We start from the raw sequence: 14,913 nt of genomic DNA, 5'->3' as shown, positions 1-14,913 counted from the left end.
AGTCACTCTTCATGACCCCATTTGGGGTTTTCTTGGCAGAGATTCCGGAGGGGTTCACCATTTCTTTTTCCAACTCATTTTACAGATGAGAAAACTGAGGCAGACAGGGTTAAGTGACTTGTTTAAAGTCATATTGCTAGTATCTGAAGCTAATTTGAACTCAAGTGTTCCCGACTCCAGTTCCAGGACTCCATCTATGGTGCCGGCTATCTAGTCCAAACTTGTTATTTTACAGATGAGGAAACTGAGGTTATGAGGAAGGAAGTGGCTTGCCTAAGCTCATGTGAGTAGTAAGCATCAGAAACAGGCTTTAAAACCATATTCTCCAGAGTCAGGGCATCATCTCCTACACCTCAGCTTCCAATACTAAAGTCTCAAATTTGAACTATATGTTTGTTTTAAGTTTATAGTATCCACCCATTTCATTGCCATTGTCAATCAATTAATAAGCATTTATTAGGCACCTATTAGGTGCCCGGGCACTCTGTTAAGTCTAGAATAATAAATACAAAGAATGAAACAATCTCTACTCACCAAGAGCCTATTTTTTCATCAGATTAAATATTCATCCAAATAAAAGAACAGAATTTCACATGATCACTCACAGGGGAAGTTTGAAAGAGATTTAAGTGCCCATGTAAGGATGGGGAGCCATCTCTAGTCAGGGAATGTGTATTCACCCAGTTTACAAAGCTGGCCATTCTCTGTGACGACTGCTACCAACCAGCTCTTAGGACTTCAGTAGCATCTTGGCTGGAGCTATTCTCTGAGCAAATCTATCTCCAAGGGTCTGGACCCCAATCTTCCATATCTGAGGTCTTCTTTAGATAGGCTGTACACTGCCTGGGAAAACCTTTCTATCCCCCTCCCTAAAGTCATGGAAGATTTTCCCCTTCCCTAGCACAGATGAAATCTGCCGCAACAAGTGACATCTATTTTTCCATACATGACCCAGAAGGCAGCTGTGATTTCTTCTGTCAAAAGTAAACTTTTTTCCTAAAGAAAAGATACAGGATAGACATGGGGGAGAGATGTTGTATGCAAGCAGCCATTGGAAAATTGAGAGAGAAAGGAGAAAAGGGCAAAGGAAATTTAAATTTTAGACAAAGGGATTGGATGTTTTTCCCTGATACACAAAAATCTCTGACCTTCAGTCGACGATCCTGGTCTCCACTGCACAGGGAATTTACAGAAACTTTGAATGATTTCCAAGCCGGGCTTAAGTTATTCATCACAACCTGAGAATAGAAAGGAGGGGAGGAAAGAAAATTCTTGACATCTGCACATTTCAAAATAAAAACCAATTGAAGCATCATTATGGCTCATGAAAAGGGCATTCATCAGGGGTGGATCCTTTCACGAAGAGCTCAAGTGATAAATCTTTTATACTGTCCACTGAATGGACCATTAAGGCAGAATACCTTGGAAATGGGCCAGACTAGCAAGTCCTGCCTGTATTGTTTAAGGAATACCAATCCTAATATAAACCCTTGTTTGAAAATGATGATGATGATAGAAAATGGGATTAGGATGGCAGATGATTGGCTGGTATCTGGCCAAGGCATGGTGGATATAGACTCTTAGATGCTGTGACTGTAGGCAACTCAGCCTAACAGAAACTCAATTTTTTATATGAGAAATAAAGAAGTTACATTAGAAAATCTTTAAGTCTTTTTTATAGCTCTATAACATAAAATTTTGTAGGACTATCAGTAGTGAAATGAATTCTCCAAAATCCAGGCAACAAAAGCTCTGCCTCTTGGGGAGAGAAGGTGTTCCTTTGTCTAGAAGACTGGGCCACTTCTTAGTAACTTTATTCAGTGACAAAGACTTGGTGTATAACCCAATAATAATAATATATTATTCTTAAAATTTGCTAAGGATTTTACCTATATTAGCTCATTTGAGCTTCATCATACATGACCTTACTCAGTTAGTACAGTGGTTAGTATTCCCATTTTCCAGGTGAAGACTCTAAAGGTCAGAAAGGTTAAGGAATCAACCTATTGTCACATAGATTAGAAGAGTCAGAACTGGGATCTGAACTTAGATTTTTCCTAACCCTAAGACCATAAATCTATCCAAGTCAAAGAAATATGTTTTAGGAAATAGAAAATCCCACCTTGGACAATAAGCAACTAGGTGAGCCTGAGGGAGTCATTGCACCTCAAACTCCCCTTGGACTTGGCAGCTAAGCCATAGGTGTGATTTACCCCAGGGGAGGAGATTCTCATGGAACATAGATTATGGTAGCATAGCCACTAGCTGAATGGGACTCTAGGGCTCATGTGGTCTGACTGCCCATTTTACAGCTAGTGAAACTGAGCACTGCAGAGGAGTTCAGACGTTGGAGAAGTTGTATGGGTAGCAAGTGGCAGAACTCACTTAGAACTGTGTCAAAGGTGATGGGAAAAGAAATTCTAAAAAGAGATTGTTGGGGGCAGTGAAGTAGTATAATGAATAGAGTACTAGCCCTGGAGTCAGGAGGTCTGAGTTCAAATCGAGAGAGAGAGAGAGAGAGAGAGAGAGAGAGAGAGAGAGGGAGAGAGAGAGAGAGAGAGAGAGAGAGAGAGAGATTGTTTTCTCAAAAAAGGTATTTTAAATTAGTAGCTTTAAAAATATTTATAATAGAAAAGAAATATAAATACTGTGAAATAAGATCTCAAATTCTCATTTGTTGATTTATTGGTTATTGTTGTTATTTCATCTGTTAGTTTGTTATGATTATTTGGATTCATAAGGCAGCTTTTACTTTGGTCAGATTTATTTCCATGGGAAAATAGTACTTTAGCATAGCTTCCCTGTTTCTTGCTAAGGACAGGCAATCATTGTGATGGGAGATGATATTGGCTAGATAAGCCCACCCAACTTTTTTTTTTTTTTTTTGCCTTTACCCACTTTCTGTTTTCTACCCCACCCTACTGGAAATTCTTTTGGAATTGGATATAATCATAAATCACATGATAACCCCAAATCTGGAAGACATCCCCTTTATGATCTTAGGAAATCCAATAACAATTTCTGCCTGCAATTAAAAATTGCATTCCTCCAAGTGAATGAGAATGATTTGGTATTTACTTGGTAGTCAGCCAAGAAGTGAAAAAAACATCAATCTTCTATTGGCTAACCCAAAGAAAACACCTGGTCACCACTCTTCCTATTAGGGGTAGGTTTGGGGGTCTGGAACAGCTGGCCAGACTGTAAAGGGTCCATTATAAAAACAAGAAAAGACTCAGGGTATATCAAGAAGAGGAGAGTCTTCAAAATTTGGAGTCTGATCAGATTGGTAACAAGGAATTGTGCCTGAGCATGTTGCTTTGGATAAATAGAATAAATAATGTCCTCCTTTATGGGTTTGAGTGAGAGACAGAGTTGCCAGGCCATTGGCATGAAGCTGGTTCTGGGGAGGCCATAGATTGGGCTGGGGCAGAGAAAAGACAAGCAATGGAGGGGATCGGCTCACTGTCGCCTGCCAACTTTTAGCTCCCGGTTTTTATAATAATTTATCCAATTATATATGATCTTATCCAATTATATATGATTTTATCCAATTATTCTTTCTAGCTAGACTCTAGTATCTGTTGTAACTACATTGCTGAAAGCTTGAAAGCACAGTCAGTCCCCTTTAAATTCAATGCCCACCAAATTCTGCACCCTGGGATGAAGTCTAAATGATCTTAAAATAGCAAGAGATCTAAATCTAACCAATAGGATTTGGAGCATCAGAGGATTATTGAGTCAGGAGTGAAAGAGACCTCAGAGCCTGTCTAGTAAACTCTTGCTTACTGTATACATGTCATTTCTCCCCCATACCCTCTTCATATGCTCATAGATGGGGATTTTCATTTCTGTCTCTGTATCCCGAGTACCTGGCAGGATGCTAGGCACATATATTTCTTGAGTTAAATTGCATTTGTGGAATCCCTGGAGGTTCAGGAAGTTTCCCTGGGTCTTCATTGGTCAACGTGCCTTTTAGAAAACAACATGAAAGTGGCTAGAGCTTCCTCACCTCAGTCCTGTGTACAAGCTGTTGAGTAGCATCATCATTCATACGGAAGATTTCCAGAAAAGGATCAGACTTACTGAAGAAATCCTAAAAAGGAACACAGAAAAAAACCAGTCAATTCTTGAGCCTTTTTTCATTTTTGTCAGAGTTCTTCCACTTTCTCCCTTTGGCTGAATACAGAGTGGAGGGCATCCTACTACTCTCTCTCTTAATGTCCACTACAGTTTGGTCTTCCTTGTATCCTTCTATTCCATGACTTATCATGCTCTCTTTTCTTCTCTACTTCCTTAATCACTGCTGTCTTACTGTTCCCTTCCAAGAGAGGAGGCTCTTTTCATTATCTATATCTGGTAACTAAATTCTAAAGCCCTTTGAAAAGTGTCTTTAATTTTTAAAAAATTGTCCATAGCAACAATAATAATATCTAGCATGTATATTTATTTTTAAGTTTAATTGATTTTATACATTACAAGCATTCACAAATTCCCCTCACTCTATGAGATATGTCATAACTAAGCAAAAAATTTTAAGCAAAACGCTACAGTGACCTCATCTGAAAGTACATGCAATGGCCCCCACCTTTCTATTCTCTGAATGTTTTTTAATTAGCAGAATTTTCTCTCTCCCTTCAAGTTTCTACCGTATTAAAAAATAAAAAAGAAAGAAAAAGAAATTCTTTCTTACAAATAGTCAAGAAAAAAAAAAACCAAATTCCCTCCTTAGCTCTACATAAAAATATAAATCTCATTTTGAACCCAGAATCTTTCACTTCTTTGTCATGAGGCAGACAGTGTGCTTCATCATTAGAGCTTTGCAATCATGAATGGTCATCGTATTAATTATAATTCTTATAACTTTCTTAATTTTCCTTTTTACAGTGTTATTATTATGTAAATCATTCTCCTGGTTCTGTTCATCTGATTCTTCATCAGTTTATACAAGTCTTCAGAAATTGTTAATTTTTTATAACATCAATCTTATTTTTAATAATGGTAATAGCTTTTTATATTACAAAATGCGTGTGAAGACAGTTTTCAACATTTACTCATCATGTTCCAAATTAACACTGATCTTATTAAGGAGGCAGATAGGTGACACAGCAAATAGAAAATGATACTTAGAGGAAGGAAGACCTGAGTTCAAATTTACTTTTAGATACTGTGTAAGCCTAGTCAAGTCATTTTATCTCTGTTTGCTTCTTTCCTCATTTGTAGGGTGAAAATAAAGATAACACTAACTTCTCAGGATTATTACAAGGATCCAATGAAATGTTTGTAAAGCATTTGAAAATGCTAAAAAAAAAATACTAATTGTAGTTTTTGTTATTACTACATAAACTGTTCTATTTCTGCTTACTTTATTCTGCATCATTTCATAAAAGTCTTTATATACTCTTTGAAATCATCTATTTCCTCACATTTTTAATAACCAGTACTCCAACACACTCATACATTACAAATTATTCAGTCATCCCTCCATTCATGACTATTTTGTTAATTTCTAGATTTTTTTTTTCCTTAAGAGTTACTGTGAATATATATATATATATATATATATATATATATATATATATATATATATATTTAACATAAAGGACCTTTCCTTATTTCTTCGATCTCCTTTGGACATAGACCTAACAGTGATAGATCGTGGTTAAATGGCCTGAAATGTTTAGTAACTTTTTCTGTATAATTCCAAACTGTTTTTCAAAATATCCATTTACAAGCCTACCAACAGTACATCAATGTGCCTGTTTTCTCACAGTCCCTCGGCAACAGTTATAATTTTTCCTTTTTCTGTTATTTATTCCAATCTAAGGGGTGTGAGATGGAATTTCAGAATTATTTTGATTTGCAATTCTCTATTTAGTAATGATTTGGGACCCTTTTCCATATAGCTATTGTAAGAGTGGGATTCTTTTATTAAGAATTACCTGTTCATATTCTTAGACTATTTATCAGTTGGGGAATGGCTCTAATTCTTGATATTTGATTTTTAAAATCTCCAAAATCAAACTCATCAATTTTTCCTAGACATAAATTTTAAATTCCAGCTTTCTTATCACCATCAATGGCACTGCCAGATTCCTGGTTCCTCAGATTCCACACATGATAATTTAATTTTATCTCGATTATACTTCTCATTTTCTTGCTATTTGTTCTATCCCCTTAATCTTTGGCTTTTCCCTCCCACTTTTATAATTCCTAAGATCTATGGATTAAATGAATCTTCTCCATTTTCAGATTCTTTCTACTATTCCAAGTTATTTTTCCCCAACTTCCCTCCTTCTAATAAAGGTACCACCATCCTTCCAATCTCATAAGCTTAGCAACACACTAGACTCCCCACTCTCCCTCACCCATGTAATAACCAATCAGTGGGCAAATCTTGCCATTTCTACCTTACCATCATTCTCCCATAGGACCCTTTGCTCCATTCATCTAACCACCACCTTAGCTCAAGCCCTCAGCACTTTGAACCTAGATTATGCCAATAGCCTCCTCCTCGTCAGTCTCTGACTCGAGTCTTTTCCCCCATCAATCCACCCCACATGCTGCTGCCAGAGTTAATTTTCCTTAAATACAGATGTGACCATGGGACTCCTCTTAGAAAAAGTTCAACTTCCCCCAAACAGTTCTGGAGAGATACAGTGGCTATGAGCAGGCTGCAACACATTTCAGATGAAAGATAATGTAGGAAAAGTTATATAATAAATATCATTAGATAGGTATACAAACAGTAAAAAAAAATATTGGGCCAGTCAGATAGAGAGAGAAATGGATATGTCAAAGTGATAGCCATGCAAGGTTCAGCAAAATTGAGAAATGTCCTTTGGGCAGATTTATGGGAGGACATAGACAGGATGGGCAGGCATAGATAAATTGCCTGTGACTTGCATCTTTGGAGAAAATCTCCACATCAGTGAGGTCATGGGTCCACTGAAGTATGTGGAAATAAACAAATTAGAGCATTAGGTGCCGCTTTCATTATGGGTGCATTTAGAATAAAATTTTAAAATCTACATGTGTATTAACCTTGTTATAATATTAGTATGTTTGGGAAAGCCAATTACATATTGATTTTTTTAAACAGAAAGAAAACACTTCATAAGACCAGGAACATATATCAAACTGAAAGAAAGTTGGCTCAGTTTGTAGCCTTTCCAAAAAAAATGTGCAGATCCGGTTTCATAGTCTTCATCTCAGTGGCTCCATAAGAAGGGAAGAGAATTTTCAGGGTTTTTTTTTTGTTCAACTATTAGCTATTAGAATGGCCCCTGGTGACTGTTCGGTATAATCAAGACTTAATGAATTGGGTACTTTAATTATATTTAGCTTCTGTGAAAATTGCTATTAAAAAAGAGGACACACACTCTAATCAACCACCTAATCTCTGGTCAATACAGAGGAAGTCAATTGTGTGTTATAGGGCAGTAAGCTACTAGGTTTTGAAAGCAGTAAGAGGCAAAGTCAAAAAATTACGATGAATGTAAGGTGATAGATAGTGGTGGTGATGAAATTAATGGGGGTAATAATTTCTCACCTTGGAGAGCACTCTCTAATTTTATAGATAAAACCAATGAAATCCCTGGAAATCCTCAAACTGCCAAGACTAGAGCTAGTAATAAAATACACATACCCCTTCCTCTTAAAGTCCTTCCTCTCAACATTCTTTATTTCTTTTGATATTCCCTGAAATACAGCATTTTTCCTGAAGATGTCATATCACTTAGTATCCTCCTCAATCACTCTCTCTACCTCCTGATATAATGCCAGAAAGTGAAGGAGGAAGTAGCATATTCCTTGTTCCCCAAGGCCATTTTTAGACTATCCTTCACCATAATCATTCCCAAATCATCTTTCTTCCTTCCTACCACATCCAGATCTTTTTCAGAGGTCAAAGTCATTCTCCCTTATTCCCTTGTAAATTCAGTACTTGGAACCCAGTCTTCTTTCCCATCCCAACCTAACCTCCCTTTGATATCCTAAATACCTAATTTCTCAATCTCTTTTATTACCCCCCCCCTTCAGTCTCCTCAAACTATCCAAAAGGAGGAATTATACCTTAAATTATCATCTTACAATTGAATTTTCTTCCAAGTATCAATTTTTCTTCTTCTGGTTTTGCTCTCTACTCAATATAATTTCCCTTAATTTTTAGTGGGGCTGTTTTACTTGTTAATATATTACCAAGCAATAATAGCACATGGGCCCATATATGGATATGAAAAACTAGGATCCTCTCTTGAACATCAATTTGAGCATTGATTTCTTCTATACTTTGCCACAGACATGGCCCTCAAAAAGAAAGTCAGGGGGAGACACTCTGTCAGTTCAAGTGATCTGGGGTGATTACTTCATTTAATAATTGAACCTACTTGTTATGACAATTGTCAGCCAGCTGTTAATGCAATATGAGCCTTTTGGAAGGTAAACTGTGAAGGATTCTCAGCAGAAATCTTGAAACACAAAGACATCCTGTGAGTTAAATGGGCTGCATTAAAGTGGGAAAAGTTGGCTTCTCCTTGTTTTGAAAATCAAATCTGATGGCACTTTCACTGGTTCTCACACTTCAGTTTCTCTCTGGTCTCTTCCATTAGGCAAATGCTAAGCATATCCTCTGCTTCATTTGGATTTTTCATCTCCCCAAATGAGTGTTATTTAATACTTGGGTCTGAAGAACCACGTGCATGAAATCAGAAAGTACGAGCTCTAATCTTGGCTATGCTTTTAGTGTCCCATGGGACCACGAGCAATCATTGAATGTCTTTATGCCTCAGTTTCCTCATCTGTAAAATGAGGAGGTTGAAAGAATTCATCTTTAAGGTCAGCAGCTCTAACATCCAATGAGTCTATAATTCTGTTTTCTTCCCATGAAATTAATTATTTCTTGAAGTAAGACGATATCTGTGTTCCTGTACAGTGGATGGTAAATTATAATAATTTACTCTTCATGCTTTCTGTAGTCTGACCAAATTGGCCCTTTTTGCTGGTCATTACTCATGACATTCCACCTCCCAGCTCTGTGTTTTTGTCCAGATTTCCCATGCCTGAAATGTATTCTCCCTTATGTTTACCTCTTAAAATACCTAGTGCCTTCCAAGTTTAGTTCAAATGTCATCATCTACAAGAATCTTTTTTGTTATCCTTAACTTATTGATTCCTTCACTGACAAAAAACCTTGTATTTATTTGCTACATATCTTGTATATACTTGCATATATTCATGCTATCTCCATTATATAAACTTTTTGAGTACAGGGACAGTTTTACCTCTCTCTTTGAATCCCTAGCATCTAGCCTAGGACCTGGCACATTGTAAGCACTTAATAATTTAGTTGATGTACCGATTTATTTGTTACTCTCCTTTTCCTAGGGTAGGGATGTAATTAGACGTGATATCCCTATGGGTGTAAATTGTTCAGGACCAAGGAGGTGAGGTAAGTCATAATTACAGAGCCAAGGATCCATTGTAGTCTGGAAGAGAACATCCATTAAGAGTCAAGAATCTGCCCAACAAGCATTTAGAAACTGAGATAACAGCACTATGTTTTCTTGTCTATAAGGAAGTCACTGTCATCTGGCCGGAGAGAGAAACAGGCTAAACACCTTTGGGTGGAAGAGCCCACTAATAAGAGCTTGAACACCCTTAACTTGTAGCAAAAGTCAGTGAAATGTTAAATGAGAAGCACTTAAGAGAATCCAAAAGGGGATGGAGCCATTCCAAGCCAGAGGGCAAACAAGAGCTTACTGCTACATGTTGATGTGAGGACACATAATGGCACTGAGAAAATCATTTCAGGGCACTGACCAGCAATCCTGTTTGGATGAAATCATCTGAAACAATGCTTTATATGGTATTAAAGGCTCTACAGAGATTTGTCAAGTGAGTGAATGAATAGATCTACTTGGCTGATACAGCCTCTGCTAATGTCATTTTAATTTACTTTGCATTCACTTAACTAGGTGTTAACTTCTACTTGCCTTCCTTTTCTCAATTGAAAAACAGAGGCAATAAAAGTAGGTACCTCACAGGGTTTTTTTGTAATGATCAAATGAGATAATACATAAGAAGTACATTGCATAATATTTGGCACATAATTAGGTGCTATATAAATACTAGCATCTGTTTTTATTTTCATTATCAACCTACTTCTCCTAATTAGAATGGAAGCTCTTAGAGGACAGAGATCGTTTTGTTTTAGTCTTTGTACCCCTGGTGGCTAGCATAGAACCCATAACATAGGAAGCATTTAATAAATGATCGATGAATAAAGATAAAGTTAATTATAAGTGACAATTATGTACAATAGTGATTTAAGGAGTACAAAATATTTCACATCCATTGGAGCTTCAGAAGAAAAATCCTTGGAAGGTAATATTAGCTCCATTGTATAGATGAGGAAATTTAAGTTTCAAAGATATGAATTAACTTACAGCTTGGCAATGAAGGAGTGGGACTTGAACCTAATTATGTATGCCATATCTGATATAAACTTGGTGGTTTCTATTCCCAGTATATAAGCCTCTTTCTCGTAGAAAGTTACATGGTGGAATTTTAGATCTGGAATGACTTTAGAGAGCATGTAGTCCAACTCCCTCCTTGTACAGGTGGGGAGACTGAGGCTCGAAGAATTGAAGTGATTTGGCCACGGTCATATGTATATATGGTCGTAGGTTCAATGACCACAATAGATTACTTGGGTTGGGAAGGGGACCGAGAAAATGAGAATGACAAAAGAAGTAATTCATTTTAGATCCCTCCTCTATTCCAATCAATATTAATCAACTTGGTAGAATCATATCAAAGTTCTGTATATAAAGCTCCAGAGCTGTGAGCTGCAGATTCTAAGTTCACTTGCTTAATTATAGGAAGTTAACTAAAGGTCCTCCACCCTTGCTTTGCCTTGTGAATGATGCTGGAAAGATTCCAATCTTTGATTCCCAACCCCCCTAGCTAATGTAAATTACCCTTTGACTCACAAATCCTGGTCCCTTTGAATTCCAATAGAAGGTCCGGACCTGTCCCAGCCCCACCCGGATTTGAGCCAACTTTGGGGCTACACCCCAAAGCCCCTCGAGCTAAGTCTCCGACTTAAAAGGACCACACTGGGAACCCCTCTTTGCAGAGATTCCAAACATGGTCGCCATATGAGGACCCTCTGTCCAGTGCCCTCCTTATCTCTACCTTCATCTATCTCCTACTTCTAAACTCAATAATAAACCTCTTTTATTAATCTAGCTCTTTGGGCCAATAAATGCTTTTATTGGGAATCAGCGCCGCTTCTAGACCTCATATACCGCCGTATCCTTGGGCCGAATCTAAGGGGGTTGCAGGGGAACTCTGTTTGACTCCCTGTACCCCAAACCTGCCACTAGACCTTAACTAAACCCTAATTTCATTTAGGTACCCCAAATGTAGACCTCAACATGTGGTCTACACCTCAACATTCGGTTCCTGACCTCAACATGATGATGACCAGTTTGGCAGAGGTGAGAATTACATGAAAAGTCCCTTGAAATATTTTTGTACCTCCAGACCAATCAATTTTCCAATGAGAGCAGACAACTGTCTTATGACCACTTAGATCACTGACTGTGATAGCTTGTACCATTTCCTTCCATCTAAATTAAGGAGAAGCCTGTCAATGTTACGTGGAAATATTCCTTGTATCACACAACAATGTGACCCTGTTGACACATTATTTTGCTTATTCAGTGGAATTGTTCTGGATTTGATAGAGCTGTTCCAGAATGATTGGACATCTCACACTATAAAAAGGTCTACTTCATTAGAAGGGTCCACGGACTCTTTAATAAAGTGCCATCAGCTCAGATTTCTGTCTTAACTTCTCTTACTATAGGTGGGATAATTTTAATCTCCACAATGGAAGACGCCTTATACTTAGCCAAGATGGGGTCTAGTCCTCAAAAGACTCGTTCTTGTAGCCCTCGGGGTGTTTGAACTGAAGTGGAAATAATTTGAAAGAAAAATCAGGACAGCTTTGAATGGGATGAGCAAGAAAATCCTTTGAGTCACATGTTACAGCATCATAAATATGGAACTGGAAAGATTCTTAGCAGGTATCTGGTCCAAACCATTCATTTGTTGGGTGAAGAAACTGAGACCCAGAGAAATTAAGTGACTTAACTTGTCTAAGGTTACCCATATAATTATAGAGGGATTTGGACCCAGTGCCTTCCACTGTCCACATTGCCTCTCATGTCTATACTATGTATCTCTCAAAGGTGATTTTTTTTGCAGGAAAGTGTGTTAAAGATTTTCTGGCATAGCAGGTGAGTGGATGAATGTGATAGGATCTTTCTGGCACACACAGATTTCTCTGTGGAATCTTTTGTTCCATTACATATCTATTGCTTAAAGTTTTAAAGAGACACAAAGTTAATCAGCTAAAGGCACACAAGGTACCCAGAGATCTGAATGAAGGGATTTGACATCCCTGTTTTGGATGAAAACAAAGCAAATGGTCGCTATAATTTAGAATGTTTTAAAAAATCATGATAAAGCTGTCAGGTCCAGTTTCACTAGATTGGTGAGGGAATTTTTTTTTTTTTTTTGCTTTTGGCAGGAATAAAAAGATGTTTAAAGGGTTTTTATTGGAGAGAAAAACCTATGTAAAGAGAATGAATCTGATTTAAGAGAAACTTAAATAAATGAACACAGTTGTTTCAGGAGGTACAAAATCAACTTCTTGAGAGAATGACTTTTTCCTTTATGATGTTCAAAAGGAAAGGAAGAAAAATCCCACATGAGATGGTATTTGCTATTTTTATCACACTCATCCTGTACTTGACCAGCAAGATTGCTATAATATTATATTTAGTTGGTTTGTGGGTTTGGTTTTTTAAAATTTCTCATTTTTCTTCCAGTCTTGTTCACCTGGGGAAGCTAAGATTTGCTACTGGAGAGGATAAGAGATGATTTGAGGGATACTGAAGTTCCCAGTAAACATTTTCAGTGACAGTAATAGCTACAAGCAATTTCTGAATCAACTAATTGAATTTTAAGGTTTCTAGTGGACTCTTTTCTCTAACTTACAAGAATCATTTTCAGGAGAATGGAACAAAGAATGGGGAACCTTCCCTGACCTTATTCTGAAAACCACTTCTGTCCACAGTATTGAATTCCTTTTGGATCTTAAGACAAAACTAAATGGAGCCACTTATGTTACTAAGAGAAGTCTTCATTCTGTAGATATACCAAGAGTATCCTCATTCTTGAAGGATGTAGACTTTTTTTTATTAAAGCTTTTTATTTTCAAACTATATGCACAGATAATTTTCATCATTCACTCTTGCTAAACCTTGTGTTCCAAATTTTTTCCTCCTTTTCTCTCACTCTCTCCCCTAGATGGCAAGTAATTCAATATATGTTAAACATGTACAATTCTTCTATACATATTTCCACAATTATCATTATCATGCTGCATAAAAAAAATCAGATGAAAAAGGGAAAAAATGAGAAAGAAAACAAAATGTAAGAAAACAACAAAAAAAGAGTGAAAATATGATGTTGTGGTCCATACTCAGTCCCCACAGCCTTCTCTTTGGGTACAGATGGCTCTCTTCATCACAAGATCTCGCTTGTGAGATCATCTATCAGAATTGATCATCATATGATCTTGCTTTTGCCGTGTACAATATTCTCCTGGTTGTAAACATTTCACTCAGCATCAGTTCACATAAGTCTCTCCAGGCCTCTCTGAAATCATCCTGCTGGTCATTTTTACACAACAATAATATTCCATAACATTCATATAACAACATTTATTCAGCCATTCTCCAACTGATGGGAATCCACTCAGTTTCCAGTTTCTGCCACAAATATTTTTGCACATGTGGGTCCCTTTTCCTTCTTTAGGATCTCTTTGAGATATAAGCCCAGTAGAAATCTTGCTGGGTCAAAGGGTATGCACAGTTTGATAACTTTTTGAGCATAATTCCAGATTGCTCTATAGAATGGTTGGATTCATTCACAGTTCCACTAACAATTTATTAGTGTCCCAATTTCCCCACTCCCCCTCCAACATTCGTCACTATCTTTTCCTGTCATCTTAGCCAATCTGAGAGGTGTGTAGTGGTATCTCAGAGTTGTCTTAATTTGTATTTCTCTGATCAATAGTGATTTAGAGTATTTTTCATATGACTAGAAATGGTTTTAATTTCATCTGAAAATTGTTCATATTCTTTGTCCATTTATCAACTGAAGAATGGCTTGAATTCTTATAAATTTGAGTCAGTTCTCTATATATTTTTGAAATTAGGTCTTTATTAGAACACTTGGATGTAAAAATTTCCTCCCAGTTGCTTCCCTTCTAATCTTGTATGCATTGACTTTGTTTCTATAAAATTTTTTAACTTAATATAATCAAACTTTTCCATTTTGCATTCCATAATATATCCCAGTTCTTCTTTGGCAACAAATTCCTTCCTTTGAAGGATGTGGACTTTTGAGGGCATCAGTTGCTTGCACTGTACTCCCACCATTCCTTCCTGCCAATGTCCTTTTCTGCATCTTTGCATCTCAACTAGAATTTACTTGACAGGAGAGGATTGTGGAAGTCATTCTTATTTTTTTAAGGGAAGGTAAAGGTGGTAGTTTTGGGGTTTCACAGAAGAATTGTTCATAGATCTAGAGATGGAAGAGCCTTTCAGTTCAAACTCTCTCATTTTACAGATGAAAAAACTAAGGCTCAGTGAGTTTAGAGACTAGCTTAAGCTCCAGCCTCCAAGATTTTCAGGGCACCGTTTAGAGCCAGAATGCAGAGCTCAGCACTGTCCTAATAAAGTAAATAGTTCAGTATGAAAGGAAACTTGGGTCCTTCTGCTTTTTTTTTTTTTTTATTTAATAGCCTTTTATTTACATGATATATGCATGGGTAACTTT

General features: G+C 37.0%; 1 protein-coding gene across 1 annotated transcript in view; it reads right to left on the bottom strand.

The window, feature by feature from the left end:
- The window catches only part of CPNE4 (copine 4), a 418,717-nt gene that overhangs the window by 96,696 nt on the left and 307,108 nt on the right, over positions 1-14,913 (bottom strand). The window contains exons 6-7 of the mRNA XM_031940154.1: positions 4,010-4,093; positions 1,149-1,238 (exon numbers count right to left, since the gene is read on the bottom strand). Coding sequence (XP_031796014.1) covers positions 1,149-1,238; positions 4,010-4,093 — 174 coding nt within the window. The remainder of the gene's footprint in view (positions 1-1,148; positions 1,239-4,009; positions 4,094-14,913) is intronic.

Source organism: Sarcophilus harrisii, chromosome 5, assembly GCF_902635505.1.
Source record: "Sarcophilus harrisii chromosome 5, mSarHar1.11, whole genome shotgun sequence".
NCBI classification, from domain to species: Eukaryota; Metazoa; Chordata; class Mammalia; order Dasyuromorphia; family Dasyuridae; genus Sarcophilus; species Sarcophilus harrisii.
Note: the sequence above shows the minus strand (reverse complement) of the source record. Positions and strands in the feature narration are given on the sequence as shown.